General features: G+C 43.8%; 1 protein-coding gene across 1 annotated transcript; it reads right to left on the reverse strand.

Moving 5' to 3' along the window:
- Positions 1-5,611: 5,611 nt before the first annotated feature.
- On the reverse strand, positions 5,612-7,441 carry LOC6608987 (gamma-butyrobetaine dioxygenase). The gene is made up of 2 exons (XM_002033664.2): positions 6,512-7,441; positions 5,612-6,162 (listed from the first exon to the last, which is right to left on the reverse strand). The coding sequence occupies exons 1-2, from the start codon at positions 7,402-7,404 to the stop codon at positions 5,826-5,828; spliced, it is 1,230 nt and encodes a 409-aa protein (XP_002033700.1). The 5' UTR covers positions 7,405-7,441; the 3' UTR covers positions 5,612-5,825.
- Between the last annotated feature and the right edge of the window lie 5,006 nt (positions 7,442-12,447).

Genomic DNA, 12,447 nt, shown 5'->3' on the forward strand with positions numbered 1-12,447 from the left:
CCAGGAGTCAATGGCAGAATGTGTGAGCGTCTAATGAGGCTAACTTGCCATAGAAAAGGGGGTGGATAAGCCCACACACACTCAGCCAGAATATCGGAGGTCCTAACCAAATATGCTGGAAAATGAAGGCTTGCCACATTTGCTTAGTCTGTGAAAATGTTTGGCTTATTGCCTTATTAAGTTCATAAAACGTTCGAGTATTTAAAGGCAACTGAAAGTGCTTATGAAATTATTGCCAGTACACAGATTCCCAGGCAATGGCACACCTGTGCTAGGCCGTAAACCAATTAGCCAAATAGGAGCTCGAATTGCAGCCAGGCTGCTTTTCAGCTTTTCTCGCACAAGGCATTTTCCCCGGCAATCTCCTGCGTTTCCATTAAAAAGGAAATTGAAGTTTACAAGTTTCGTGCAGGCAAAACAATGAACTATCCTTTAATTTTCTCAACTGAAGGATAAGCAGAGGCAAGTATAGTTAAAGCAATTAGGATTAAAGCTTAAATATATAAAGTTATTTTCTTTTCATATATATTTTTTATGAAAGTTATCAAAACTTTAAAACTTAATGTGGAATATAATATCAACTGAACCTCAAAATGTGGCAGAAATATTCATAAATAATTTGATTTGGAACATATAGTTGCACAAAATTCAAAAATAGACAATAAATCAACCCACAATTTGAGTAATCTACTTAATAGATGAGCTTACAAAAGTGGAGAATAGTTTTCTAAACAGTATTATAAATATTAAATTTAGTAACCAGATTACAAATATCTAAATTACAATGCGACTTTTCTCAGCTTAAGAATTTACCATAATGATTATAAATATGTAAAGGCCGATTAAACAAAGCAATTAAAGCCCTAACACGTTTGTTATCTCAGAATTTCATTTGAATCCATTTCAAAAATCCAAACAAAAATCAATTTGTTATGGAAATCAACATTTGATGGGCACACAACCCGTATGTCGGAGTTCAGCCGGAGGACAAAGGACTTCTTTTTATATTTTGGCCATGCCCGGAGGTCGTAGGTGTGACGGCAAATAAGGTTTAAACGCTTGCTTCATTTGGCCCAGGTGGAAAAGTCAATATTGCGGCTTTAGTTGGGAAATATTAACTGTCTCCGGTTGCAAGCACCTTGGCTGCCGGACAGCTTCGTCCTGCGTCCTGTGTCCTGCGTCCCGATTCCTGTGCCCTGGGATAAAGGTAAACCTCAACTATTTGCATGCAATTTGTAGAAAATAGAAAATAATCAAAGCAATGTGCAGCTAGCCATGAAGTGGGGCGAGCCAAACGGGAAATGAGACGAAGTGTGGTGGAAAGTGGGGAAAGTGTGGGCCAAGGGGCAGTAGCTACTTAGCAAACATCAACACCTGTTAAGGGTTACACTCGAGAACAAAGCTGCAAATTGGCTGGTGGTAAGTGCAGCTATGGCTAAGGGCAACACAGCCCCAAGCCACCAAAAACACAACCACCCACCAAAAACACCCACCCACCTGCAACAACAAAAACAACATCTAATCAATTTAGCACAGTGCAGGGAGAAAGAGAGACGGGCATACACACACAGTGAAAGAGACGGGGCGAAGGAAATTCTGCTGACCGCAGGCAATGGAATTGTTCCGGGTTACGGCTTCCCGGGCCATGGTGCTATAGAAATGGCCAGGGCCGAAAGCATTGGGCTCCTAACTTCATTATGAGATTTGTGTAATTGTTAACCAATTTACCGTTACGTTTTCCATGCCACAAGCCACAAGCAAAATCGGCCAATCGGCAACTGGGGGGAAAACCCCCTCCCCATTTTGCTCGGTAATCTCGATAACACCCGTGATATATGGTTCAAATTATAATGCCGGAAATGTTATTAATTCAAAGCGAACCTCAATTTCTGGGCACTAATTACGATGTTCTTGTGATGATGATAATGATGACGTGGCCAGCAGCCATCAGCAATTGTACATTCGGCTGGATTTCAGAGACTTCAAAACACTCAACTAGACAAGCTGTGTTTCTGCTGCTAGATTTATACATATTATATAGTATTTACATACTTTTGTCAGCTGCATTTATGCGAATTTCACAAGTAAGAAGAAATTACACTTTAAACACTCTGATATTTGATATTTGCGTGTGGTTCGTAACATATTTGTCCAAAAATTATGCCCATTAATGCCACTCAATTAAACCATTAAATTAAATTGAATGGCCTTTGTTTGCCCTTAATTGGATTCAACAGCCGCTTTTTGTGGTACATAACCTAAAGATATATAATATATATACCTCATGTTGAGCTGCCAATTTTTAGCAACATTTTAGCGCGCCCTAAATAAATACTCATGAATATTGGTGGATAGCTATAAATCCCCTTTGGAAAGGCATATATATATATTCACCTGTGCCCCACCCACATCCACTCCATTAACGTGGATTTTATGGCCTACTGGCGCCACACCATTTTATAATAGAGCCGGTGTTAGCCTAATTAAAAATGCCAAATGATGTTGCTGCAGCCGCTAGCTAAATGAAAATTATTTGCATGTGCACTGTGTTGCACGAATGGCGATGACAACCAGCTAATGTTGCAGCATTGTCAGGGATTTGGCCCAGTTTGTAATACAGCAAACAGGCTCCTGCCCTACCCCCTTTTATTACAACCCGAATGACCTTTAATTGTTTGATGGCACACACACACACGCAGACGTACTGTGGCGGCTCAAAAACCACTTTCGCTTATTGGAAAGGATGCAGGATGCAGGATGGCTGGTTTATTGATCGGCGGAATGCTTTTAAGACGCGGGCATAAAAATAATAATGATGCCACGGCGTGGTGTCAAAGGGGCAGGCGGCAGCAGGCAGCTGGAGCAAAGAAGCTGGCAGCTGCACATAGAAATAAATATTTATATGGTCGGCGTCTATAAATTGAATGGCGAAAGGGTTGCGCGCCCCACACAACACCCACCCCACATCTACCGCGAAAACTCAGGTGAGACAGGCGGGACTTATGGGCTTTGGGCCAAAAACACACTCCCACACACACAACAACACACAGCAACATACACACACATAGGAGAAGCATTTGGACCTGGACATTTTTACGATGTGATTTCACATAACCACAACAGACGTGCAGACAAACAGGAGCAGGACGAAGGACGCAGGATGCAGGACGGGGGAGCGGAAAAAGACGACATAAGTTGCAGACGCGCGTTGGTGATAAACTTGGAAATTGCCAGGACGAAGGGTCTGGCAGGACGAACGGGAATTTATTACCCTCCAGCGGCATCAAGGAGCTCACATCCGCGACGAGAGCAGCACAAGCGGATTCTAATAAGCAAAATGCGCTGTCCTGCAGCGGAATCGGAATTATGGGGCATTACCCAAGGAGCAGCCTTAACCCTTGTTCACCCCGATACCATTCCCACAAACTGACAATCACTCGCTGTAACCCATAGTTGTGGCTTGATTTCGATGGCACGCCAAGCATAACGAAGGCATTAATTTTCGAGAATCACAGGCTAGAAAATACAGATGTCCTTCGCTGATTTTGCAAGTGTCAGCGCGACGATGATGTCCCTCCCACTCGCCTCGAATCGAGTCGAGCTGAGTTGAGTTGATTTAATTCAATTCATGGACAGACAATGATTGCGTCAATTGCCGCATGTTTATCATTGTGACAGCCCAAACTTGGCATTGTCCTGGCCAAAATCTTGGCACACAAGCCCGACCGCAATCCCAATAGGAATAGGATGGCGGCCAAGAAGCCGCGGCGGAAATTGTGGAAATCGTATGTGAGCGCATTAGTTTGGCGATTGTGCGAGTGTCATGCTGGAAAACCCTTTCTCTGCCATTGAAATATTCCCAAATGCTGTTGCTTTAGCCAAAAAAAAAGGATATAATATGGGGGTCATTATGATCATGCATATGGTTGCAAATTGGGTCTCATTTTCATGGCAGATCAGGAAAAATGTAGATAAGGACACAAAGCGGGTCAAAGATGTGTGTTTTTAAAAGGAGTTATGCAGATTGAAGTTTACAGTAACAAAATTTAATATGTGCACTGAACTTGTATAAACTCTATTTAAGTTCACTTGAAATGCATTATTTATTTATTTAAGAACTTGAAATGCATTATAGTATTATAATGAAGCATATAATTTAATATTTTGGCAAGTTTTTTGCTTGTCTTCAATCACAAAACTGATTCCTTGCGTTTAACATAAGTAATGTATTCTTTTTTTTGTTTAATTTATAATATAATTATTTTACCTCTTTATAAAGGTTCGTACATTCTATATTATTAATTCTAAATGACATCAAGATACCTGAGAATTTCACACACTTTTTGTCTTGGTTGACCATTTTGGCCAATTAGGGGTATCCTTTTAAGTCGGTAAGAGGTATATGGTACACCACCCAGGGGTGCGATTCAGAGCAGGTTTTCAATTACACATTATGACTGCTGCACGGTCTGGCTGGAAACTGCAGTAAAATTTCAACTACCCCGAAAACTCACTCGCACACATTCCGAAGAAATTGGATTTGCGACTGGTGGCTTTTCTTTCTTCTTGGGCATTTTCCGCTTGCATTTGGCTCGTTTTTTATGGCCTGCCCCCCTCCAATCGTCTCCCATTCGAAGTTCCCGGCCCGTTGACTTTTATGAACTTATAAACAAGGGAAACGGGGCACAACCCTTTCGGCCTGTTGCTGCCACAGCTACTTCCAGTGCTTATTATGTGGATTATTAGAGGGATTTACCCGATGCCATGTACAAATTCATGTGCTCCAACTTGGATTCCGGATTCCGGCTGCTGGCTGTCGGATGCCGGGCTGCTTCCTCCGCTCCCGCACTTGGTCCTGGTGGCATCAATGACATAAATAAAAAGATTTCCAAAGGATTTGCCTGCGGGACACCGCACCCAAACAACCGAAAAAAAAGCGAGGGGAAAACACCCCGACATTCCAGCCAAGTTTTCCCAGTCCCCCGTGAAAATCTTGGAGGTGTGTGGGTGTGATTTACTCGCATGCCAAGAGCTAAGAGCTCTGCCAAGTCGGTGTTGATCTGGGCATTGCCATAAATTGATAATAGAAATATATACCTATATGCACATACATATATATGGACATACTGGTTGCCTCTGTTGACTCAACTGGCCACTGATAAGCCACTTTGTTGCCCGGCGTAAACAATGACGTGTGCTGGACTTTCACTTCCAGTGGCCTGTTTGGCTAGCAGCTGTGTATTGAATCACGGATTAGCCTGCATACCCTGTAATTTAAGGTAGATTATATTGCTGCTTATTAATTTTTAAATAATTTAATATTTTCCAAATAATAATATTAATGAAAATTGAGTATATTCGAATTATGGAAAAGTACTATTGAATATTATGAATAAGCTTAAAAAGCGAATGCATAAAACTTTTAACTAATTCAAAACTTTGCGTGTAGTCTAACATTCCCATTTTCCAACAGGGTAGCGAAACTAATAGAATTACTTATCAGCCAGATGTTCACGTTTAACAGATTAGTAAACTTCTCGAGTGACTTCTTCTTCCTCATCGAAAGGCTTTAAATCACACGTTTAACCCAATTAAATAATGTCAATTAGCATTGAGGTGTGTCAAAGGCTTAGAAACCATTAAAATTGTATTTATTCAAAATGTCAATAAATGGTTTAATTTCACGTGCAGAATAAATGCGAAAGTAACTTAATGATACTACTCCGTCTACTGCTACCACATTGCGATGTCAATCAAAGCGTTTTGGCATTGATAGATGGCTAATTAATGTGGCAATAAGCACATGTGGCTGCTGCGCCTGCTATCTAAGGAGCATCAGGTGGGCTGGAGGTGGCACTGGCATTCCGCAGGACCCTCAGGCGCGAGTACACAATGTCCCAGTCGACGAAGGCGCCCAGGATGTGGCGCACATTGCGGTCCGTATCGTCGTACCCGGTACGTCCGTGGACCAGGCGCAAATTGTCGAACGTGAGCACGTCGCCGGGCGTGGTCTTGAATCTGCAGGAGTGCTCGTGGGCCAGGCCCACAAAGGTGGCCATCGCCTCGTACCACGGACGCACCTGCTCCACCGGCACGCTGAAGTGGCTGTCGCGTTGCGGAATGCTGTGGTTGATGCGCACACACCGGCCCTCCGCGTCCAAGCTGCAAGAGATCGAAATGTTAGCCAGGCTCTGCTGGGGCAGCTATGCATGTCCCTCCTCAACAAATGGTTCCCTCCACCTAAAAACATTTGAACTATTTTTCAAGATAACAGAAACATTTCAAGTTGCGAGAAAAATAGATTTTAAAAGTGCAGAAAATGCTTGAAAAATAAAAACTCGGGAATAGCATTTCTTAAAGTATTTAAAGTAATTTGCAACTTAACTAAGTAAGTTATGGTTTTAAACATTTGGTACATTTTTAAATGCACCAGTTCGCTTAAAGAAACCGATCAAAGGAACTCCCTCAATATAAATCTCCTTCACTTGACTCCCAATCTAAATCTACTCACTTGATGACCGGTGCTCTCCAGATATTGTGGAACTGCAGATCGCCGTCGCTTCCGATGTCCGCCCAGTCCACGGGAGTCTGGCAGAGAGCTCGGAACTGCTCCGGATAGCGTTCCCGCATCACCTCCGCCACATAGAAGGCATCGGCCAGCAGATTGACTCCACCGGGCGAGGCGGACTGTTCCAAGGTGTGCAGCATGGTTACTCCGGGCAAGTACTCAAAGTAGGGCATATCCGTGTGGAGCGGTAGTGGTGCGGCCAAGTAGGCGTAGTTGCTGGCTCCAGGCTGTGCCCGAACACTGAATTCCTCTCCATAGGTGGTGCGTCTCATGAAGCCCACCCGGTTGGACAATCTCCGAAGGACGTCCATATCCAAAGGTGCTTCCTTGACCAAGGCCACTCCGTACACTGCCAGGTGCTGGAGCCATTGCTGCAACGCCGAGTCGCAATCGATCAGTTCTTGGTAGTAGAACACCTGACGGATTTGCTCAAAGTCCAGACCGCTCCACAACTTCTGCTCCGGGCGGTAGAAGTCACGCAGGTAACGCTGGCGGTTCGCGGATGAGAAGTCCCGCTCCCTCAGCCAACTGAACGGATACTGGGAGACATGTCCATCGGACCACTCTATACACAGGACCTTCTGGTCCACGTCCACGCTCTGCCGCAGGACCCGCACACTGGTGTCCAGATGGTTCCACAGCTGGGGCAACCTACTCAGTGTCTGTGGCAGATAGCACTCCTCGCAGCGGCAATTATCACGCAGCCAGATGTCCGGGAACTGCATGTCCCGGTGATCAGGATCGGGAACCTGAACCAGGCGCGACTGATCCTGCTCCTTTGGCGGAGCCAACTTGGGCGGTTGGCTGGGCAAATCTCGGCGATCCGCTTGGAACATCTTGAGCAACCTACCACTATGTCTTCCGATTGCGGAATGATTTGCCTGAGTTGGGCGCGGAGTAAAAAGCCCACGCTCGGGGGTACGTGGCCATTTGATGGACCAGATTAAATATCGCGTGATGTTTACATCTTGAGCTACACTTAAAAAATTGATTCCAGCCGTTTCATAACTAGTAGCTATTTCTAAGTGTGTAGCCTGTTTACATTTCTTTAAGAATTAGCTGAGAAAAATACTAATGGCAAGAAGTCTTGCGTAATCATATATTCATATTTATACCATCTTAGCACCTGATCCAATTTGTCATTTATATAATTAGTTTATCCTGTAAATGGCATAATTTATAAATATTAAATGTGTTTATAAAGAATTAAATTCATTAATTAAATTCATAATAATAACTTTTTATGTTAGTAGTTCGATATTTTTAGCATACTTGATAAATATAGATGTCATCTAGGAACTGCCTGTTTTTTCTTCGAGTGTACGACTAGTGTACGACCATCTATCCCTTATCAATCCTTTGTGAGCAGTGCAGATTGCTGTCGCAGCGTTTTTTTCTTGTTTTTAGCTGGGCGATGGATTCTCCCCTCGCTTTAAGCCCCCGCCACTGGAGCTGTAAAATTAAAAATGCAAAATTAATTTCTGCATAAAACTGCTAACGCCAGCGATTTTGCATAATTGTTTGCCAGCTGCAGTCGAGCTGGGAAGGGGGCGTGGCAGTGGAAAAGCGCCATCTTCGACAGCCCTTTCATGGCGCCTCCACCATGCCACGACGCCCCTGGTCGCGGGAAGTGACGTCAATCATTGTTAGGCGCATTGATCACTTCATTCACATGCTCACATGCCACACCCATGTCGATTGTTTCACTCAAACCAGTGGGGTGATTGCAATGCGAACATCCTGCTCGACAGCGTTGGAAAATCATAAACAATAACCATTTCATGCCGGGGAAAACAACGGGCACAGAATCGGCCGGCAACAAGCATATCTGGTAACCAGTATATATGGCGCGATTTTTAATTATCACTTTCGCATTCGCATTTTGTATTCGAGTATTGTCTGGCGCGAATACGACTCGTATCTATCCATCTACGGCGGCTCTATCACCGCCATTTCCACTTCCATTTGCATTGCCATGCGAATCCTTTTACGCCCCCAAACAAAGAATGCGAGTCGAACAATCCATCGAATGCTCAGCTTTTAGTTGAGATTCTTCGCAGCGAGTAAGAGTATCTTAAATGTAAGCTGGGTTATATGGTATCGCAGATACATTGCCAACAAGTTATGAGAAGATATAGCTTGAGATACTATTGTATCTATGAAGAGGTATTGTAACATATCTATATCTTGTAGTACTAGGCCTACAGCAGATTCTAAGAAACTTAAAGAGCATTAGAAATGCGGTATGCAGCACCATGCTGTTTCTACATTTCATGCATTGTTTGGAAGGAGTCCCAGTTTCCCCCAGCAGAACTTTATTGTTTTCAATTAAAAACACTCACAGCCCATTCACCTAACGAATCCATTCGCTCGGCAGTTTTCATTCCGAGTATTCACGTATTCATAGGCTCGAAGGCAGCGGCAGCGAAAGCCGGCGACATGACACAATTGCAGATGCAAGTGAAATGTAATGAGGTGTAATGAAAATGCATTCAAGTGACAGTTTTTCCCCATTCGGGCGGAGCCCCATTTCGCCAAACCCACCTGCACTTAACAATAATCAAGCACAACAATAGTGACAAATATCGATGAAATGAGCGATGAGACAGAGTAATGAATTTCTCAGATTCACTCAAAGTGTTTATTTTGAAAAGCAGCGATCTGAAAGGGAGTGTTTTTATTTGTTATTTTTTAATAACATTTCAAAACAGGCAAATCCATGTTATCGGTTTACTCCGCAACCGATCAAAACATACCGCAAATTATGCAAAAACATTGAGTACAACACTTACGAAAATTAAACAAAACCCGCAGCGACCGCAACATATCCAACGAAACATGGCCCAAAACCGAAATTGGTTTATTTATTTCGCCGGCCATCAAATTGCAAATAAATCAGTTCCAAGGCTTACGTTTTAAATGCCTGAAATATTCATAAAGCCAGAAAAAGCGGATGTGAACAGGTGAGTGAACCCCATGGCGGATGATGAGTAGAGCCGAGTCGAGTGGTTTGCATTCGAGTTAACAATGCCCGTCTAACGGTTTGGCACAATGGCCAACGCTTTGGGCCTAATTAGCCTCGTGGGCGGCGAGGATTTTGGATTTCGGATTTTCGGCTATCCGTGACAATGCCAGCGGAACGCATAATTAGGCAGAAAGCCCAGGCCCGACTACTCTTGAGAATGGTCCCCAAATTGGTCTTGGGCGTATTGTATTTCCATCCGGCTGAAGAAATCCTCGGAAAAAATCACTGTGCTGGCTGGCAAAGTGCAGTAAGTAGCTGCGGCCACTGTGGGACACATAAATAAATGTGCCCACGAAATCCGTAAATATGATTAAGTGCCAAATTTATTTACAGCTCCCTGGTTGCCTTTAAAAAAGGAAGCCCAAAACGAAATAGCAACAAAAAAAATGCCCGTGGGCTGGCAGACGCAAGGTGGAGCCGTAAGCCGGGGTCACCGCCTCCCGGAAGTGGATGGGCTGTGGCAGGTGGTGCCACCTGGCCAACCCGATTACAATTACGTGCGCTAATTGCACTTTAAACGCGTCCGAGCTTGTCAAGCCAGCCATCCATCCGTCTGTCCGTACGTTTGTCCGTCCGGTTTGTTCGCTGCCCGCACAATTCTGTTTCCCATTTTTATGGCATTTCCTTTGGCACAACTTACAACTACATAAATTTGCAAACATGATGTCCTTGCGCCAGGACTCTTTTCGTCCTGCCCACGAAACTCCCAGCCCATGACTATTCCGGCTCCTGCATTGTAATGGCCCGGCTGCCAAGGCTACCAAGTCATCGTCACCGCCAGTGCCGTAATTCAAAGTGACGCTAAATTTAGTTTAATACACACACGGCACAGTGAGTGATGCTAGTTAGTTACAAGTAGAAGAAGTTGTATTAACTAAATATATTCTGAGAACTTTTAGTGCATTAAGTATTATACAATTATCTAAAATTTAGCAAAACAACTTAATGAAATAATAAAATAATTTGTAAAATATGTGGTCATAACGACTGATGTTTTCCTGTTCACCCCGTTCATTATTAAATCGAATTTAACTTTTAATTCATTTAATTTTTATTTAATTAATTTAAATTAATTAAATTCCAAAGCAATAAGCTGTGGCAACCAATGTGCAGGTGAAATAAACACAAAGCTGTCTTCTTAGTCGGCAGCAAGTGGCCCTTATAATGGGCCAAGGCGTAAGTCCATGTCTGGCTGCCTGTTCACCTGGCTGACTTTCAGCCCACATCCCGCCCACTTACATACATGCCACCCACTTTCTCACCTGCCGCATGGCAGCCGGTTCTTTTGCTCATTTACACCTTTTATTACGTATGCGTGCGTCGGTGCAAAAGCAAAGTTTGCAGTTTAGTTTGCCATTAACGTGGCCATAAGCGTTGGCCGCCCCGATATGTATGCCATTCCACCTGCTTTCTATTCATATGCAAATAGCTGCCCCAGCGAGGTGTGCCACTGCAGTTCTAGCCAGCTGGAGTTAGCTATATTCTGGAAGTCTGTTAGCCATCCTGGCTAAATCAGAGTCTGAGGCACGTTCATGCCTCAATGCATCATAATTGTTAGGTTGTGTGTGGAAGTGTGTTGTCAAAACTGAAGTTCGGAACGTTGTCCTTTTACTGAAAGCACATATGCACTGAGAAAAATACAATTCTTGGAACAATGTCTCTCTTAATTTCAAAGGCTTGTAATGTATCTCTTGTTTTTGTAACATTGATAGAAAAAGAAGATAAAATATTTGAACACTTTGTCAAATATATGCTAATTTCAATTTTAAATTAATATTTTCATTCGTTGGCAGCTCTTTTTTTGCAGTGCTTTTAAAAAGTAAGTCTTGTGTGTGTGTGTGTGTGTGTGGGCTAGCTTGCGGGTAAAAGTTTTTAATGTGAAAAGTGCAAAGGAGAGTGCAACCCTCATGCGAGCGGAGAAGCATGTCATTCCCTGCCACCTCCTTGCGCAGCAACCACCCCTCCCCCCCTCCGAAACCCCTAGTAAACCCCCTTTTTGGGCCATGGCCCGCCACTGTCACTGCATTTTAATTTACTGCATACCTTGAGGCGCCATTCGCCTGCGCTCGCATGCCAAGTGGCAAAGTCCAACGTACGCTCCCTGCGCCGCCAGAAGAAGCTGACTTGTTGCCTTCCTTGGCACACAGATGCACACCCCTCCTCACACACAAATACACGCACCACCCCGTACCCACACCAGTGCAGATGTTTCACCCCTTGTGACAAAGTGGCGCTGCGTTTTGCATTTTACTGCAAATTAAAGGATTTCTTTTGCCTTTTCGAGTTGACAACTTAAGATACTTAGGCATAAAAAGCCTGTCATACAAGTCTGCCCTCATGTGAGTGTGTGCTCGTGAGTGTGTGTGTGTGTGCGTAAAGAGAATTAAGTGCAGTGCGCTTTGTTGAGAATCACTCGAAACAAAGCCACAGGATGCTGCGGGCCCCTCTCCCGTTGCCAACCCCACTTTGCTGACATGCGGGGTCGTCCTGTCAATCCTCAAACCCATTTTCCGATTTCCTGCACCTTTCTCGCCTGCGTCCATTTTATTATTTTGCCTTGATTATTATTTTCCATTTGCGCAAAATTAAAATACCCCCAACAACACAATGACAACACAATTTTTTGGGTGAAAAAATAAGGGGAGCATAGAAAAAATTGCAGGCTCCATTCAACCGCAAAAAGTGTAAAAAACCAATGGGTGGGGCAAGGCGGTGGATGCATGAATAATGTGAAACTGAAAACTTTTCATCAAAAATCAGCCAAGGGCTAAAACTGGACGTAAAACAGGCGCAACGGAGCCGCCCGTTTCCCAGCCGACCAACTTCCCTCTCTCTCTCTCTTTCTCTGCCCCGT

The sequence above is a fragment of the Drosophila sechellia genome, chromosome 2R (assembly GCF_004382195.2).
Source record: "Drosophila sechellia strain sech25 chromosome 2R, ASM438219v1, whole genome shotgun sequence".
NCBI lineage: Eukaryota > Metazoa > Arthropoda > Insecta > Diptera > Drosophilidae > Drosophila > Drosophila sechellia.

Excerpts from the sequence above, each read along its gene's own strand:
- LOC6608987 (XM_002033664.2), bottom strand. The coding sequence starts at position 7,404 with ATGTTCCAAGCGGATCGCCGAGATTTGCCCAGCCAACCGCCCAAGTTG. Across the intron at positions 6,163-6,511 it reads TGGAGAGCACCGGTCATCAA|CTTGGACGCGGAGGGCCGGT; the intron begins GTGAGTAGATTT and ends GATCTCTTGCAG.